Source organism: Orcinus orca, chromosome 7, assembly GCF_937001465.1.
Source record: "Orcinus orca chromosome 7, mOrcOrc1.1, whole genome shotgun sequence".
Taxonomy (NCBI): Eukaryota; Metazoa; Chordata; class Mammalia; order Artiodactyla; family Delphinidae; genus Orcinus; species Orcinus orca.
Window position 1 is genome coordinate 93852445 of NC_064565.1, and position 19458 is coordinate 93871902.

A 19458-nucleotide genomic window follows, 5' to 3' on the forward strand; every position below is an offset into this window, starting at 1 on the left:
CCAGTTAGAGTGGACTTCTGGGTTGTTTCCACCCTTTGGTTATTATGAATTACACTCTTATGAACCATTATGTATAAGTCTTGTGAGGAAAACTGCCAAACTCTTTTCAAAACTGTCTGTATCGTTTTACATTCCGACCAAAAAGCATAAGGGTTCCAACTGTTCCACACCCTTGCATAGGCACAGTAATCTTGGAAATGAAGAGCAAAGTTGGAAAACTTACATTTCCCCATTTCAAAACTGACTACAGAGCTGCAGTAACCAAGACTGTGCAGTATGGACTTGAGGGTTGATATACACGTCAAGGGACTAGATTGGAACCGGAAGTAAACCATTACATGTATGTTGATTTCAAGTTTGAAAAGGGTGCCATGAAACGTCAATGGGGGAAAGAATAGTCTTTCCAACAGATGATGCTGGCACGACTAGATATCTGCACAGAAAAAAAAGTTCCATAAGTAGGTCTTGAACTGAGAAAAGCACGCCGATTCTGTCTCCCTCTTCAGATGAGGAGCACACCACCGAACACATGCCCAGCCCCCACGTGCCTCAGCCCCCGCAGGCTGTGTTCCCGGCATGCATCTGTGCAGCAGTGCTCCCCATTGTCCACCTGATGGAGGATGGTGAGGTGCGGGAAGATGGAGTAGCAGGTACAGATTTTGTTTGTTTGTTTGTTTGTTTGCGGTACGCGGGCCTCTCACTGCTGTGGCCTCTCCCGTTGCGGAGCACAGGCTCCGGACGCGCAGGTTCAGCGACCATGGCTCGTGGGCCCAGCCGCTCCGCGGCATGTGGGATCTTCCCGGACCGGGGCACGAGCCCATGTCTCCTGCATCGGCAGGCGGACGCTCAACCACTGCGCCACCAGGGAAGCCCAACAGGTATACAGTATTGACTAGTCAAAACCGTCAGTAACTCTAATAAATACTGAAGGCGTTCATCTGATAAAGAGCAGTAGGGTGCCCTCGAAGCCATGAACCGCTGGCCACGTGTGGAGTTGTTTTATGGACATACTGTAATGACAGATTTGTAGTAGGCTGAACTAACACTACCACTTTCTCCACCTTTTCCTCCCACAAACTTTATGACCAAGATATTGCACTTAAAATAGGCAGTTTTTTCCAGGAGCGTTGTTTAGGACTGGAGAACAGACCAACCCTCATTTGGCCACGGAGAAATCAAATAGTGATTTTGGCCACCTTAGAAATCTTAGCCATTGGCTTGACATCATTAATGCCATCTTTCTCACTTGATTTCCTTTCCAAAGGTAGTATGTAAAGAAAATAATTGAAAAATGAAATGATAAACTAGGGGTAAAGATGAGTTACATTTGTCACAGATAACAGGTTAATATTCTTGATTTTTTTTTAAAAAAAAAGACCCTTTATAACTCAATAATGACATTTTTATACCCCAGTAGAGAAATGGACAAAGGATATAAACACACACTCTAACAGCCAATTAAATCTGTAAATAACACTGTTGTTTAAAACAACAGTGAAATCTTACATTTCATATAAAAAATTGCAAGGATTTTTTCAAAAGAAATTATGCATAGCTGGTAAAGATTCAGAGAAAAGATTATCCTCACACCTTGCTGACGGCAGTAAAAATTTAATGCAAGCATTCTGAAACAGTTTCACAGTATGCACCATAAGCCTTAAAAGTGTGTACACCCTTTGACACAGATTTTGGTATCTAGCAATTTCCTAAGGCAGTAATGAGGGGTGAATTAAGGTTTACAGAGAACGCTGTACCTTGTATAGTTTTAAAATAGCAAATATTCGAAAAGAGTTTAAATGTCCAACAATAAGCAATTAGTTAATCATGGTACCTCCATATGATAGCTTTCTGTGCACATGAGAAAAATATTAACATAAAAGTGTTCAATTTATAATTAAAAATGTGAGTACCAGAGAGTATTTTCTATATGATATTACTTAAAGATACATGTAAATATATGTATTTCATATATATGAAAAAATATACTCTAAAATGTTTATAGTTGTTTTGGTGGTTGGTAGACTTATCAGTCTTATTCTCCTCTTTGTCTTTTTCTGTATTTCTCATGTTTTAAGCATTAAACTGCCGTACTTAGCAATTAGAATATAAATAGTGTTATAAAGATAGTTTTGCAACCAATTTCAACTTAACAAAAACCCACATCTATTTTAATTATTTATAAAGATACATGAAAGTTAAAGCTTATATTCACATCTGTTAAATTATTTATTTATATAGCTCAATTTTAATGGGATGGTTAGCTTCTGAAGCAAAAAAAATTGGTATGATTTATTTTAAATATAGGCTGAAAAATAAATTTATGCTAAACTCTATATTCCTAGTTTAGAAAACTAAACTAAACCATTTAAACTGAAGATCATCTAATGCTTACCCCCTACTCACTTTTACCCACCTGCTTTCTTAGCCTGGGCACTTCAGGCAACCTTAGACTGACCACTTTTCCCAAAGAAGGAGCACTTTCTTTCACATTAGGAATAATTATTTATTCCTAAGACACCCTCATTAGAAGTGGGAACCCTAACTGTTACTGGCTCAACTATGTCATCTTGCTGTGGGAGTTATTATTTAAAACATTCATGTGAAGAATAAAAGGTCATGTCTAATTCATGTGCATTCTAAACAAAGCATATTTTCTAAACCAAATAATTACTTTAGGGATTTCTGCATACAATAAACAATGAAGTGGGACTTTAATAAATACTTACCACTGTTAACATTAGGGTAATTTCCAAAGCAAAGATTCATAACTGTATTCTTTTTTTATTAAGATGTAATTGACATATAACATTGTGCTAGTTTTAGGTATACAGCATAAACATTTGATATATGTATGCATTACAAAATGATTACCACAATAAGTTTAGTTAATATCCATCACCATACATAGCTACAATTTTTTTTTATGATGGGAACTTTTTTTTTTTTAATTTTTGGCTGCTTTGGGTCTTCGTGGCTGCACGTGGGCTTTGTCTAGCTGCGGCGAGCGGGGGCTATTCGTCGCGGTGCACAGACATCGAATTGTGGTGGCTTCTCTTGTGGAGCACGAGCTCTAGGTGCGTGGGCTCAGTAGTTGTGGCCCGTGTGCTCTAGAGTGCAAATTCAGTAGCTGTGGCGCTCAAGCTTAGTTGCTTCACGGCATGTGGGGTCTTCCCGGAGCAGGGCTCGAACCTTTGTCCCCTGCATTGGCAGGCGGATTCTTAACCACTGTGCCACCAGGGAAGTCCTGAGGAGGACTTTTAATAACTACTGTCTTAACAGCTTTCAAGTATACAATACAGTATTGTTAACGACAGTCACCATGCTGTACATTATATCCCCAGGATTTATTTATCTTATAACTGGAAGTTTGTAAACTTTGACCACCTTCCCTCCCCCCAGTACCCACCCCCCCACCTCTGGTAACAAATCTGTCCTATGTATCTATGAGTTTGGGTTTTTCTTAGATTCCACATGTAAGTGAGATCATACATTTTTCTCTCTCTGTCTGACTTCTTTCACTTTGCATAACACCCTCAAAGTCCATCCATATTGTCACAAATGGGAGGATTTCCTTTTTTATGGCTAAATGATATTCCATTGTATATCACAAATGCATTTTTAACAAAAGCAATGCTGATATTTAAAGGGCATCCTATACTCTTTTGTCACATTTTCCCTATAGGCTAAAATGTTCAGAAACAACAACAAAAAGAACAGATACCTGCCTTTCCATAGAAAAAGAGTTCACAGAACCTCTGTAAGGCAAGAATTTGAGAGAGACCTATTAAAGTTTAGTAAATTATTTGAATACTTTATCTAATAGATTTATCTCCATTTAAGATGACTATTCAATTTCCTTTCTCTTCTGAAGTGAGTGCTGTGGCCCAGCAAGTCTTATGGAATTGTCTAATTGAAGACCCATCAACAGTTCTTCGACATTTCCTGGAAAAACTGACCATCAGCAACAGACAAGTACATTCCTCTTTCTTTATAGTGTAGCTGTGTAGCTATGTGTGTGACCATGGTTAAAAACAAGCAGTGGACTTTATAGTGACATGCATGCAACACTGGTGTCCTCTGACATATAGCCGAGAAGTACTTTGGATGATGATAATGATGAACAAATTAAACTTGGCTGTTTTCTTTTGAATTTCTCCATTAACTGATGTCTCCGTATGTATATGGTACCCTGCTAGTAATGACCCTAAGATACTGAAAGATTCTCAGTCTTTTAAACAAAGATTAAATTCAGTTTAATGTTTTCAGTGTTCGGTACGTTTACTGAATTCTGACTGGCTGGTAGTATGTGGTGCAGGTAGTATTGTTAGAGCATGTTGAAACTCTCCATTAATCAAAAAATCTAATTTATCAGGTCACCCTGTGAGAAGATTATGCCAAATAAAAGTCATTTTCTGAGCAATGGCAAAATACCCTGACGATTACAAATTATTTCTTCATTTCTGTGTTATGGTCCTGTTCACTGGAAGATTAAGTTTCTGAAAGGAAGGTTAATTAGAAACACCTCCATTTATTCTCTCTTGGCCCAGCTTTATCTCTTTGACTTGAAACGTAGGAAGCAGAACTGTGAAGTTCAATAAACCTAGTTTGTTTAATGGTTTCTTAAGATAGATCCTCCTCACATTTCCATCACACCTGGAAGCCACAGCAAATAGAGATGACTAAATGTACAGCTTTCCTGTGATTTGCCTGTGACCTATAGACACAGTCTACATTTTTATTTAAAAATTTGACTCTTGCTTAGTAATTTCATGTATTAGCTTCTAGGAGATGGTGTTACAGTTGGTTTAAATGCTATTTAACAAGTATCACAAATACCATATTAAAATTCTGAACATAAGGGAAATCAACATGTGGGCAAAAGTAAGAAAAATCTCCCTACCTTGCTTTTCAAGAAGTTAATTTTATTTCCTACAGCATGGCAGCTGAATGAGACCTAGAAATTCTGTTGTTCTTTCAGGATGAGTTGATGTACATGCTGCGCAAACTTCTCCTGAATATCGGAGACTTTCCTGCTCAGACCTCTCACATCCTATTCAACTACTTGGTGAGTTTCACCTCCAGTAGGTTATAAATATTCATTTCCAAGTAGGAAGCAACAATAAGAGAAAAAGACCTTAGGAGATTTTTTTTTTCAGTAAGTTCCCATTAATTATATGTCTGAAGGTGAATCATGGTCAGCTGAATTCACCACTGTTTGTATGGGGAAGCCCCTCCTGGCACAATCCTTGGCATGTGATGGGCACTCAGTAAATGTCTCTTTCCTCTCTGTCTCCCTTTGGCATTGTAGAACTTCCTCATGTCGGTCCATAATTTTAGTTTTCTGTTGAAAAAATGTATATGTCATTTTTTTAAAAATTCCTTTTTCTTTTAACACCTTTATTGGAGTATAATTGCTTTACAGTGGTATGTTAGTTTCTGCTTTATAACAAAGTGAATCAGCTATACATATTCATATATCCCCATATCCCCTCCCTCTTGCGTCTCCCTCCCACCCTCACTATCCCACCCCTCTAGGTGGTCACAAAGCACCCAGCTGATCTCTCTGTGTGATGCAGCTGCTTCCCACTAGCTATCTATTTTACATTTGCTAGTGTATATATGTCAATGCTACTCTCTCACTTCATCCCAGCTTACCCTTCCTCTTCCCCATGTCAAGTCCATTCTTTACGTCTGTGTCTTTATTCCTGTCCTGCCCCTACGTTCTTCAGAACCATTTTGTTTTTTTTTACATTCCACATATGTGTGTTAGCATACAGTATTTGTTTTTCTCTTTCTGACTTACTTCACTCTGTATGACAGTCTCTAGGTCCATCCAGCTCACTACAAATAACTCAATTTCGTTTCTTTTTATGGCTGAGTAATAGTCCATTGTATATATGTGCCACATCTTTATCCATTCATCTGTTGATGGATATTTAGGTTGCTTCCATGTCCTGGCTATTGTAAATGTGCTGTAATGAACATTGTGGTACATGCCTCTTTTTGAATTATGGTTTTCTCAGGGTATGCTAACACATATATATGGAATCTAAAAAAATATATATAGTTCTGATGAACCTAGAGGTAGGACAGGAATAAAAACCCAGATGTAGAGAATTGACTTGAGGACATGGGGAGGGAGAAGGGTAAGCTGGGATGAAGTGATAGAGTAGCATTGACATATATACACTAGCAAATGTAAAATAGATAGCTAGTGGGAAGCAGCTGCATCACACAGGGAGATCAGCTGGGTGCTTTGTGACCACCTAGAGGGGTGGGATAGTGAGGGTGGGAGGGAGACGCAAGAGGGAGGGGATATGGGGATATACGTAGACATGTAGCTGATTCACTTTGTTATACAGCAGAAACTAACACAACATTGTAAAGCAATTGTACTCCAGTAAAGATGTTAAAAAAAAAAATAGCAGTAAGTATTTTAGTGATGACATAAAAATATATGGCAACCTGTTCAGGCCAGTTTTCCCGTTGTCCCTTCTTCTGCTTACTTCCACTGAAAGTGTTAGAGAAGCATTTGAACAGAGAATTCAAAGTCAAAAAAACAATATTTAATTAAGAAAATGAAAAGCCAAGGCAATGAGAATGCAAGCTCAGAATTACTGTGACTTTGTGACCACTTCCTGTTCTGACTTATAGGTAGGATTAATCATGTACTTTGTGCGGACCCCCTGTGAGTGGGGGATGGATGCCATTTCAGCCACTCTGACTTTCCTGTGGGAGGTGGTCGGTTACGTAGAAGGCCTGTTCTTCAAGGATCTGAAGCAGACCATGAAGAAGGAGCAATGTGAGGTCAAGCTCCTGGTGACCGCTTCAATGCCAGGTACTGCTTTTGGAAGACATAACTTTTTTAGGAGTATAAATAAGGCTTTTACAAACCAAGTGTCTCTTTCATTCATGAGAAAATTTTCTGACCCTGGGATTGAGTGCTTCAAAGAATTTTTGTTGGATACAATCTGAAGAAATACAATAGACCCTTTAAAAGTCAGCAATTGCCAGATGAAAAGGGAGACATGAGAACTGAGATCCACGTGAATCAGTACTTGAAGGACTGCCAAGGTTAAAGATTTATTTAAGTCTATTGCAGAGGGCCAGCTGAACTGAGAGCCTTTTTGAATGAATTTTTGGCACTGCAGGGAGAATACTATTGTTTGCATGGCAGGGACCCCAGGCTTTTGTAAACTCACTGAGAGATGGCTTTATGAAAAATTGGAAAAGGGAAAAGCAGGAAGGAAAATTACAAAAAAACATGCAGTGTGATATAAACTCTAGGTCCAATTCCTTTTCGCTTTGGATAGCTTGCCTTTCTTGGAGATGAAATTTTGCCAAGCCTTTATCCTTGCGCAATGTCTAAGAAAATGTGAGATAATACATGTATTGAAATAAAAAGACAAAATTATATATAAATAAGAACACAGGTTCTGGCAGCAAAGAGGCCTATGTTAAAATCAGAGCACTGCCATTTATCATCTGTGTAATGAATATTAGCTATGAAAAAGGACATCACTTTTAAAGCTTTCTTTACTGACACATACAATGGGAGTATGATTCATACTTCATAATCGTGAGGAATAAATGAGTTTAGGTTTGTACAATACTAGCTGCCACACCTGACACGTGGTAAGCATTCAGTAAGTGGTGATGGTATATTTATGTGTCTATAGGTTACTCAACAAAGAGATCAGCTTTTATCACAGCAAAGAAACATATTGTCAGGCATACACTTAAAAACAACTCATTATAAATCAAGGTATATCATAATGTTCACTGTCTCACCAGCCAAGCAGAACACAGAAAATGTAAATTTAAACTACCTTTCAGGTACTTGTTTAGCTTTTGCTAATAGCTCTGTTTGTATCTTCTCAACCATTATTACCTCATCATCTCATTTAAAATAAAGGAATAGATTATTTGTTGGAATGCTTAAGGTTTGAATTCTGACTCTTCCACTAAATAAATGTGTCTTTGACTAAGTTACTTATAAGTTCTTATTTATAAGAATAAGTTCTCTCTGTTTCTTCATTTGTAGTGTGAAAATAATAATACCCATATCATAGGGTTGCTATGAGATTTAAATATGATTATGCACATAAAACCATTTAAAAGTATGGGGAACTCCATAAACGGTAGCTATGATTTTTAAATAATAAGTAAACATATTTAAGATATATATTTAGGGCTTCCCTGGTGGCGCAGTGATTGAGAGTCCGCCTGCCGATGCAGGGGACATGGGTTCGTGCCCCGGTCCGGGAAGATCCCACATGCCACAGAGCGGCTAGGCCCGTGAGCCATGGCTGCTGAGCCTGCGCGTCCGGAGCCTGTGCTCCACAACGGGAGAGGCCACAACAGTGAGAGGCCCACGTACTGCAAAAAAAAAAAAAAATATATATATATATATATATATATATATATATATATATATATTTAACTAGAAACAAAGGAGTGCAGTTAGTACAATGCACAAGTCGCATTAAACCCTCACTAGTAGTAATCATAATAATAATAAAAACATGAGCTTATTGATAATATTTTAATAATTTTTGCTTTATCTATAAACTTTCTTATAGTAGAAGTCAGTTTATTATGATTTTTACCTTCTGTAGGTACCAAGACCTTGGTAGTTCATGGACAGAATGAGTGTGATATCCCAACCCAGTTACCAGTCCATGAAGATACTCAGTTTGAAGCCCTGTTAAAGGTAGGGATGACTTTTGACAGAAGTGATTTGTTTTTAATGCACAGTGGCTATGGCCACTTCACTGATCATCCAGTTTTGAATTAAATTGCCTTTCTCTATCTTCAAATGAATATATGCATTTATTTACCTCTTCTAGAATCTGCCCCACTCTTGTGTACTTCCTCTATTTCCTTGCATAATTTTCCCCACATGGATGTAGGCAAGATCATGCTGGCTCCCTCTCAGTTACAGCAGCCACGTGACACTCCTCTTGAGATGCTGTGAATCCTGCTTAGGAGTATCCTGGCATCACTTGTGGCAGTTCTGGAGCCGCCCTGGGTTTGCACGCCAAGGGCACTGGGACAAACTCTAGGGGTCAGGTGACAGTCCATGCCAGAGACGCTTTTTGTGGCATCGAGTTGAAAATCCACAGTCTTGATTTGCCACTGACAGAAATGATTGGAGAGGCAGAAAATATATACCTTAGAATAAACTAAGTGAATCAAGAAAGTATTTTTAATGGTTATGACAATTACGCCCCTTAAGAGATACGCAGTCCATTGTTACTCATGCCTGTAGGGTTGTTAAGGGAAAGTAGTAAGTACACTAGTGCAGTGATTCCCTGTTTATCTGGAGCCCAAACTTTCGGCCCAGAAAAGACCTCTGAGAAATTCAGTTTTACAAGCCTGTGTATTTTATTTCAGTAGAAAGGGTCGTTAAGCCTCCTCCAGGCCTCACTCCTTCATCTCCAGAGCATCTCTCAGGCCCAGTGAAGCAAACTTTAACAGCCACTTCATTTTCCTACTCACTTTGGATGGTAGGATAGCATGAAGGCAGACAGTGAGTTCAAACCCAGGCTCCACCACAACCAGTGTTATCTAAATAAGTCAAACGACAGGCTCTCTCTAGTCTCAGTTTCTTTTTCAACGGTGCTCGATTATTAGCGCAGGTTATACAAGTTCTCTACATTGAAAGCATTGAGCATAGAATATAGTAGATAATAAGTGCTTAATCACTGTGGTTCATATTATTCTTAATGTTGCTACTAAACATGCTTTCTTCCTGATATTGAGACCAGTAGATGCCACTGTGCCTTCACAGTTCATCACTCAAGTCTACATTGTAATTGTACCTCTTTTAGCTCTATGAGAACAGAGCAGATAGTTTGTATTACACTATCAGGCTTTTTTAAAATTGAGATATAGTTGATGTATAATATTATATACATTTCAGGTATAGAGCATAGTGATTCACAATTTTTAAAGGTCATATTCCATTTATAGTTATTCTAAAATACTGGCTATATTCTGTGTTGTACAATATATCCTTGTAGCTTATTTATTTTATGCATAGTAGTTTGCACGTCTTAATCCCCTACCCCTATCTTGCACTACCTTACACAATCAGTCTTTATGCTGTCATTTTTTTGGATAGCTGTGTGCATGTAAATGTTCATATATATGTGTGTGTATATAATATATATACGTATATATATGCACACATAATATATAAAATGTGTGTAAGATATAAATACATATATATTCCTTACAGGAAGTTACCTTGTTTTACGACATTTTTACCTTTCAGCTTACTGTTTGGCTCATAATATGATCTCAATAAATGTTTATTAAAAATTGCTGTCGTTCTAGGAGTGTCTGGAGTTTTTTAATATCCCAGAATCCCAGTCTACACATTACTTTCTCATGGATAAACGATGGAACCTTATCCACTACAATAAGGTGAGACTGCAGTGATGACGCTCATGGAGAGCTGTGTCAAAAGCCCATTATGCCTTTCCGGAGGGCAGCTTCACTCAGGGGGGCGTCGCTGTTTATAGGTGAGGCGTATGGCCGCTTGGTTCACACCACCTCACTGCTGATGTATTAGCTTTGGACTGGCCACTTTACCTTTGTACCCTTCAGTTTCCTTGTCTGTAAAGGGAAGGTGATGATAGTAGCTACTTTAGGGTCGTTGTAATAATTAAAGGAGATAAGTAAGGCTCTTCGTCACTCATCATTATTACATCTAGATGAACACTTAAGTTGCCCGTATTGTAAGTACACATGTTTATTTGGAATGTTAATGTTGTTCTCGTGCCGCTTTCTACTACATTAAGCATGATTGTGGTAACGTGATCTAATGAACAAAGGAAACCTCAGGAAGACCACTGACATCACTTTACAGGGCTTTTCTTTTCTTCAGAATGGGTTTTAGTAAATGGCCTCTGGCTCCTTGGCTCCTGACAGAGCATCCTGGACTTTGGAAAGCATACTCAGCCTGGGGAGATTGAAGCTTTCCCGAGGAGGGTGTTTATCTTCCCTAGGATTTTGTAGAATTGGGGAGCGTAAAGTAGTAAGAATCTAAACCATCAGAAAATACATAACATGTTTGTCTGACCTTTGGGGAAAGAGGAAATGAGAGTCAGAGTTTAATTATTGGAACTCTTTTTTTGTCTTTGTGTAATCCCACCACAGACCTATGTTCGGGATATTTACCCTTTTAGGAGATCCGTGTCTCCACAGCTGAACCTTGTACATATGCATCCAGAGAAAGGACAGGAGCTCATTCAGAAACAGGTGCCTGACCACCACAGTTTTATTCTATTTTGTCATGTCATTGGGATAGATGATCTGTAAACGGTTGCCAGCCCTGAGATTCTGTGATTCTGTTATGATCCTTTCTAGAGAGAGAATGATGGGCCCTTGGTCAATAGATAGTTCCCCAAAATAGTGTGTTAACCAAGTTTTTATAAATTGGATGAATAATGTAAAGGTATTAAGAAACACTCACTTGGAGAATGCTATGAGAAATCATTGGGGTATAAATAACAGAAACTTCTAATTTATTTACCTACTAGTTTCTAAGTTTGGATTTTCACTCCACATTTTTGTAAAGCGGGATTGGAAGTACACATAGTGTAGCTATAAGAAGGTTGTCCCGGAAATTTATGCTAGCTGGAAAAAAATAAAAGGGGTCAATGTAGTGTGCCTACAAAAGGCCCTGCACCAAGGTCCAGAGATTTGGACTCAGTCCCATCTCTGCCACTGACCAGGGATCTGACCTTGGACATGTTACTGACTGCTCTTAAAATAGGAGGAAACAGAATCAAGCAGCTGTACTTAGATTTAAGATTGAAGAACAGAATAACGTTTACACATCTCATCATAAATCAGACTTTGAGCTTAAGGAAATTCACTATTTTGCAAGCGAAATATAGCTGTAGTACACAATTCTAATAATGATACAATCTTAATGTGGTCTTTGTGTTATATTCATTTATTTTTAATAAAATTTGAAACACACTATTATTTCAGTTTTTCCGCATGTAGCAAGGATGCTATTCAAAAATATCTTCAGGGGATGGCATAGAATCCGACCGCTTAAGTAATTAAAAACATAGTATTAACTACCTAAATTGCATTTAGAAGAAAGAAAATAGTGAATGTATTACAAAGTGTGAGGTGTTGGGCAAAACTGTAAGACCTTAAATATAAATAATTCCTAAAACAATTCCCCACAAATTATCCCAGCCTCTGATTTTGGCAGCAAAATAATGAAAACCATAATCAGTAACCGCACTTCACGAGTGTGTTTTTTTAGTCATGTTTAAGAACACATTTTACGAGAATAACATAAAATGGGGCCCTTACTCTATTTATACTCCAATTTGGGATCTTAAGACTTCTTTCTAATTTCCTCAGGGAGATAATGATAGACAGACCTGTGGTTCTGGCTCTGAAGTCTCCTCCACAGCTGCTCACTGCTTATCATCTTCCTAGTCACATCCCCCTGCCCACTGATCAGCAACAGAAAAGGCACTAAGGGAAGGACCGAAAGACCCATGTTCACGTCATCTAAACTAAGAGCTAAAGGACCACCAATCTAGGTCCTATTAGCTTTTGTTCCAAGATAGGTTTTTCCTGGAGCCCATTTCAGTCTTTAAGAGGCAAACCCAGAAACAGCGTAAGGCATAAGTAGAAATGATAGAAGCAATTGGAACTGACTGGCTCCTGTTGGAGAAGGTCTTCTATATTATGACATCCAAACAAATGGGCTGTATTTACTACTGAACTGCTCTTGACAGTGCTTGCCTTGTTCTCCTCCTCTAGCTGGCAAACTCCATAAGAAACACTTCCTTCTGTAGGACAGATGCAGGAAGTGAGAGTCAATTAAGTATTGTTTGCTCTTTCTGTGTGGTAAAGAAAAAATATTTCTCTCCCATTTCACTTCCCCCATCTTTCAATTTTTAATCAGCCCGGTTTGCCATTAAGGTTTTCACTTCAGTTTCTTCACTCTTGGTAATTTCAGAATTGCCAATTCTACTTTTCATCTGCTCCTGCCTTTGCCGGTAGGTATTCACTCGGAAGCTGGAGGAAGTGGGGAGGGTTTTGTTTCTCATCTCCCTCACCCAGAAGATCCCCACAGCCCACAAGCAGTCCCACGTCTCCATGCTCCAGGAAGACCTCCTCCGACTGCCCTCATTCCCTCGAAGTGCTATTGATGCGGAGTTTTCACTCTTCAGTGATCCTCAAGGTATTAGGAAAGAAGCATTTCCTCTCTTGGGCTTCTTCTCCTGCCCTTCTTTTGTCCTCAGCTAGAGGACGTCTCTATCTTAATCGGCAGACAGTTCTCTAAGCTAGTGGCTCTCAGCTCTGGAGTGAGCACAAGAATCACCTGGAGAACTTGATAAAACGCAGATTGCTGGGTCCCACCCTCCAGCCCCGAGTTTCTGATTCAGTAGCTCTGGAATGGGGCTTGGGAACTTGCATTTCTGACAAGCTCCCAGGTGAGGCTGGTGCTTCTGTGCCAAGGACCAAATCCTGAGACCACTGCTCTAAGCTAATCGTAAGCAATTGAAGGAAGCAGTGTGGTATTGTTAGGAGAGTACTTGACTAAGTGAAGAACAGATATTTATATGAAATTCAAGAGGAGGCAAAACGAATCTACAGTGACAGAAATCAGAACAGTAGTTACCTCTGGACTGGGGGGAATGGATTTCCCAGAAAGGGGTATGAGAGAACTTTCTCAGGTGATGAAAATGGTCTATACATTGATTGGCGTGTTCGTTACCTGAGTGGTATTTTTGTCAAAATTCATTGAATTCTACATTTATGTTCTGTGCCTTTTACTCTATCTAAATTATACCTTCTTAATTAGAAAGTCTGGAGTCAGGGCCCAGTAATCTGTGTTTTTATAAGACCTCCAGGTGGTTTTGATGCCCTAGGAAGCTTGAGAACCATTATTCAAATTGAGAGAGAGAGAGAGAGAGAGACTGAGACAGAGAAATTGGAAGAGACCCATTTTGAAACCACGCTCTGTTACTCAGTTATTAATTTGGGACAGTTTACTTAAATCAGCATCCGTATGCTCTACATCTTCATCCAGAAGCTCCAGAGAAATAGTAGACACAGCTCTAGTCTGACCATGAGTTCAAAGAACAAGAACAAGTCCCAGCCCTGCCATTTTCTTAATAGCTTATTTTTTCTCAAAGCCACAGCTTATGCAGCAGCAAGACACTGCACCTGCCTGCCCCGTCTTGCCCACAGAGTTGAATCAAAGAGTTGATGAAGAAAGTACTTGGAGGGCTAGGAGGTGTCACAGCAATGGCTGCAATATTGCTCTGGGAAGCGTATCAGCAGTAGATCTTCATGTCCCTGAGCTGGAAACATCAGCGCCCTGGGGTTTGATCGCCCTCCACACTGACAGGATTGGCGTGGGGCTAATTCTGTCTCTGCTGTTTCATGTTTCACAGCTGGGAAGGAGCTGTTTGGCCTCGACACTCTTCAGAAAAGCTTGTGGATCCAGCTCCTGGAGGAGATGTTCCTGGGCATGCCGAGCGAGTTTCCCTGGGGAGATGAAATCATGCTTTTCCTCAACGTTTTTAACGGGGCTCTGATCCTGCACCCAGAGGACAGTGCCCTGCTCAGGCAGTACGCGGCCACCGTCATCAACAGCGCTGTGCACTTCAATCACCTCTTCTCCCTCAGCGGCTACCAGTGGATTCTGCCCACCATGCTGCAGGTGCACAGGCTGTCCTCTCCTGCCCATGGAACAGGTCAACAAGATCTGTACCAAAACTTTTAATGATGGAATTATCTTCTTTTATGACCTCAAAAGGCACCAAATGAACCCCCCCCCCCTAGAAACTTCCAAAAGGTCATAATATTCCGTTCTATTCTGAGATCTCCCAGACCTGGGCTCTGCTTTCCCATTTCTTCTGGACCAGTGGTTCTCAAAGTGCAATCTCTGGAGCAACAGCAGCAGAAGCAGCAGCATCACCTGGGGATTTGTTAGAAATGCACATTCTTGGGTTCCATCCCAGTGCTACTTAATCAGAAAGTCTGGAGTCAGGGCCCAGTAATCTGTGTTTTTACAAGACCTCCAGGTGGTTTTGATGCCCTAGGAAGCTTGAGAACCATTATTCAAATGTATGGCAAGCATTCAGTTGATGTTTCTCCCAAGAGAGTCTCCAACCTCTATCTGAATAGAGATTTTCATTGCCATTAAATTTGGTATGACAAGGTTGGAGGAGGTGAATGTAGCAGGAACAGTTTTCACTTAGTCATGCCTAATGTGTACATGGCTACAGTTAGGAGTACTGAATAAAGTTCAGAAGGGGCCTTGAGGGCTCATCCTACTTCTCATTTTTATGGAAATTTTAATAAAATTATGGAAGTAATGCATGTTTGTGTAAAGTGGCGTTTGCTCAACTACAGGGGCAAGAAATTGACTTTTTTTTTTGTGGTACGCGGGCCTCTCACTGTTGTTGCCTCTCCTGTTGCGGAGTACAGGCTCTGGACGTGCAGGCTCAGCGGCCACAGCTCACGGGCCCAGCCGCTCCGCGGCATGTGGGATCTTCCCGGACCGGGGCACGAACCCGTGTCCCCTGCATCGGCAGGCGGACTCACAACCACTGCGCCACCAGGGAAGCCCAAGAAATTGACTTTTAATATCATCAAAAAATAGGACAGGCACTCTGTCCTATTTTTAGATAGTTGGAATTTCCTGTATAACTTTTAAAATAATTATCAAAAACAATAAATGCTCATTATAAAATTCGAAAGATAAAGAAAAGTTTAAAGAAGAAATTAATGATCACCCATGGGGCTTCCCTGGTGGCGCAGTGGTTGAGAATCTGCCTGCTAATGCAGGAGACACAGGTTCGAGCCCTGGTCTGGGAAGATCCCACATGCCGCAGAGCAACTAGGCCCGTGAGCCACAACTACTGAGCCTGCGCGTCTGGAGCCTGTGCTCCGCAACAAGAGAGGCCACGATAGTGAGAGGCCCGTGCACTGCGATGAAGAGTGGCCCCCGCTTGCCACAACTATAGAAAGCCCTTGCACAGAAACGAAGACCTAACACAGCCAAAAATAAATAAATAAACAAATGTGGGGTTTAAAGAAAAAAGAATATTATTTTTAAAAAAAAAAAAAGATCACCCATAATCCTCCCCCTAGATAACCATCGTTTACACATCTTGAAAATCTTGGTACTCTCTCCTACTTTTTCTAAAACAGAAGTTGAATCGTACCATATATTCAAGTTTGTTACCTACCTTTTTTAATGTGACACTAAGAATATTGTGGGAGTTTTCCCTGTAGCACTATATAGCATCTTTTAAAATATAACTGATAGTATTCTGTTGAATGCATATACATAATACACTTAACCCCAATTTATGAATAATTTAAGTTGTTTCAAATTTTCTACTATTTTAAGCAACCTTGCAGCAGTCATTATTGTATATATTATATCTTTGTACATTTGTCTGTTTTCTTAAGATAAATCACTAGTCACAAACTTCCCGAGAAAAAAGTATATTTATATTTTTAGGATTAAATATAAATATACATATATATATATAAGTATATAAATATATATATATATAAAACATATCTATATTTTTAGGATTTTTATGTATATTGCCAGATCTCTCTCAAGAAGGTATATACCATTTTACACTCCCCTCCATCAGTTTATGAAGTTAGTCATTTCCGTCCATGCTTCCCATGGCTATGAGTTTTAAAAGCAAACACAACTCTAGTAGGCTGTTAAGGAATTTTCTGAATATGGTGACATTTTTCCATAGGTGTACTCTGACTATGAAAGCAATCCCCAGTTGCGTCAAGCCATTGAATTCGCCTGCCATCAGTTCTACATTCTACACCGGAAGCCCTTTGTGCTCCAGCTGTTTGCAAGTGTGGCCCCTCTCCTGGAGTTTCCTGTGAGTAAGCTCTGTGGAAATAAAGACCAACCCAACGAGGAAAGCAAAGTCTGTTTATTCAGAGCTTACTACAGCAAGGGATTCCTGGGCTGGTTACTACAGATTGTAGATCAGTTCTATATTTATGTATGGCCTGGTCATTGTGCATTTGTATAATCAGTCTCTCAGCTCTCTTTATTCAAGCAATGGAATATAAATACCAAAAATTATTTCTCTTTCAACAAGAAAGTCTTCTCTCTTCAACGTTTCTCTTCAACCCGTATTTCGGCCCCTAGGATGTAAATAGATCAACTCTCTGGATTTTTATACTCAGTTAATGAAAGGATGGAAAATGGAAAATGATAAAAGGAAGAGTTCCGGATTCTCATTTTTTTCTGCCACTCTCTAGCACTTACCCTGCTTTATTTTTATTTTTCTGCAGAGCATTTATATCATATCACATGTAATATATGTATTTGTTTCACTAATATGTATCTTTACCGCACCCCACAGTAGAATTTGAGCTCCGTTAAAACGAGACATTTGTCTGGTTTTTGCTTGCCTTTTGCTTGTTTTTAGTTGTTGTTTTGTTTGTTTTTGTTTTGCTGTAACTGCAGTGCACAAAATGGTGCCTGGCACATAGTAGGAATTTAATGAGGTTTTTTTTTAAATTAATTTTTATTGGAGTATAGTTGCTTTACAATGTTATGTTAGTTTCTGTTGTAGAGCAAAGTGAATCAGCTATATGTATACATATATCCCCTCTTTTTTGGATTTCCTTCCCATTTAGGTCACCACAGAGCATTGAGTAGAGTTCCCTGTGCTATATAGTAGATTCTCATTAGTTATCTATTTTATACGTAGTAGTGTATATATGCCAATCCCAATCTCCCAAGTCATCCCACCACCACCCCTTCCCCCTTGGTATCCATACATTTGTTCTCTACGTCTGTGTCTCTATTTCTGCTTTGCAAATAAAATCATCTATACTGTTTTTCTAGATTCCACATATATGCATTAATATATGATATTTGTTTTTCTCTTTCTGACTTACTTCACTTAGTATGATAATCTCTAGGTCCATCCATGTTGCTGCAAATGGCATTGTTTCATTCTTTTTATGGCTGAGTAATATTCCATTGTATATATATACCACATCTTCTTTATTCATTCCTTTGTCGATGGACATTTAGGTTGCTTCCATGTCCTGGCTATTGTAAATAGTGCTGCAATGAACATTGGGGTGCATGTATCTTTTTGAATTAGAGTTTTCTCTGGATATATGCCCAGGAGGATTTGTTGTTTTAATGAATGAATCAAAGTCATTTTACAGAGATTTGAGACAGTAAGTATCTCCATTCTGGAGATAGATTATCAACTAAGACCTGTAAAATTCCCAGGGTTGTCAAAAAATTCATCTGTTTCTCAAACATATTTGATGTATTCAACCAATCCATTATGGAAATTTGAGGGGGAATGCTGAGTCCCATTATCATAGACCAGAGAAAACATAGGCATGAACTTTACTGGCAGTTCACATGTTGCTGTATTTTTATGAGTTTCCACAAATATCTCTTTTGTACTAGATTAGCATTTAATAGATCCCTTAAAACTCAGGTGTTCACTCCATACAATAGCATGGTTGGATGCAGAATTCTGTAAGCTGAATAGTGCCTAGATATTGTTATCAATGGCAGTGTTTATGAAACTTGTATTTCTGATCAAACCATATTAGTACTGATGTAGGAATTAATAAACTAAAATGGCTTTTCTTTTGTTTTTAATTGAAGTATAGTTGATTTACAATGTTGTGTTAATTTCTGCTGTACAGCAAAATGATTCAGTTATACATATATATATATATATATATACATCTTTTTTATATTCTTTTCCATTATGGTTTATCACAGGATATTGAATATAGTTCCCTATGCTATACAGTAGGACCTTGTTGTTTATCCATTCTATATATAATAGTTTGCATCTGCTAATCCCAAACTCCCAATCCATCCCCCTTCACCCTCCTTGGCAACCACAATTCTGTTCTGTGTCTGTGAGTCTATTTCATAGGTAAGTTCATTTGTGTCATATTTTAGATTCCACATATAAGTGATATCATATGGTATTTGTCTTTCTCTTTCTAACTTCAATTAGTATGATAATCTCTAGGTCCATCCATGTTGCTGCAAATGGCATTATTTCATTATTTTTATGGCTGAGTAGGATTCCATTGTATATAGGTACCACATCTTCTTTATCCATTCATCTGTCCATGGACATTTAGGTTGTTTCCCTATTTTGGCTACTGTGAATAGTGATGCTATGAACATATGGGTGCATGTGTCATTTTGAATTAGAGTTTTCTCTGGGTATATGCCCACGAGTGGGATTGCTGTATCATATGGCAACTCTATTTTTAGTTTTTTTTAGGAACCTCCATTCTGTTTTTCACAGTGGCTGCACCAACTTACATTCCCACCAACAGGGTATGAGGGTTCCCTTTTCTCCACACCCTCTCCAGAATTTGTTATTTGTAAACTTTTTAATGATGGCCTAAAATGGC

General features: G+C 39.0%; 1 protein-coding gene across 8 annotated transcripts in view; it reads left to right on the plus strand.

Moving 5' to 3' along the window:
* UNC80 (unc-80 homolog, NALCN channel complex subunit) overlaps positions 1 to 19458 on the plus strand; it is a 242990-nt gene that overhangs the window by 171871 nt on the left and 51661 nt on the right. For all 8 annotated transcript variants that reach the window (XM_049712089.1, XM_049712087.1, XM_049712088.1 and 5 more), the window contains exons 35-44: positions 507 to 650; positions 3872 to 3972; positions 4979 to 5065; positions 6655 to 6838; positions 8619 to 8713; positions 10342 to 10431; positions 11167 to 11268; positions 13045 to 13225; positions 14445 to 14713; positions 16782 to 16916. In XM_049712089.1, coding sequence (XP_049568046.1) covers positions 507 to 650; positions 3872 to 3972; positions 4979 to 5065; positions 6655 to 6838; positions 8619 to 8713; positions 10342 to 10431; positions 11167 to 11268; positions 13045 to 13225; positions 14445 to 14713; positions 16782 to 16916 — 1388 coding nt within the window. The remainder of the gene's footprint in view (positions 1 to 506; positions 651 to 3871; positions 3973 to 4978; positions 5066 to 6654; positions 6839 to 8618; positions 8714 to 10341; positions 10432 to 11166; positions 11269 to 13044; positions 13226 to 14444; positions 14714 to 16781; positions 16917 to 19458) is intronic.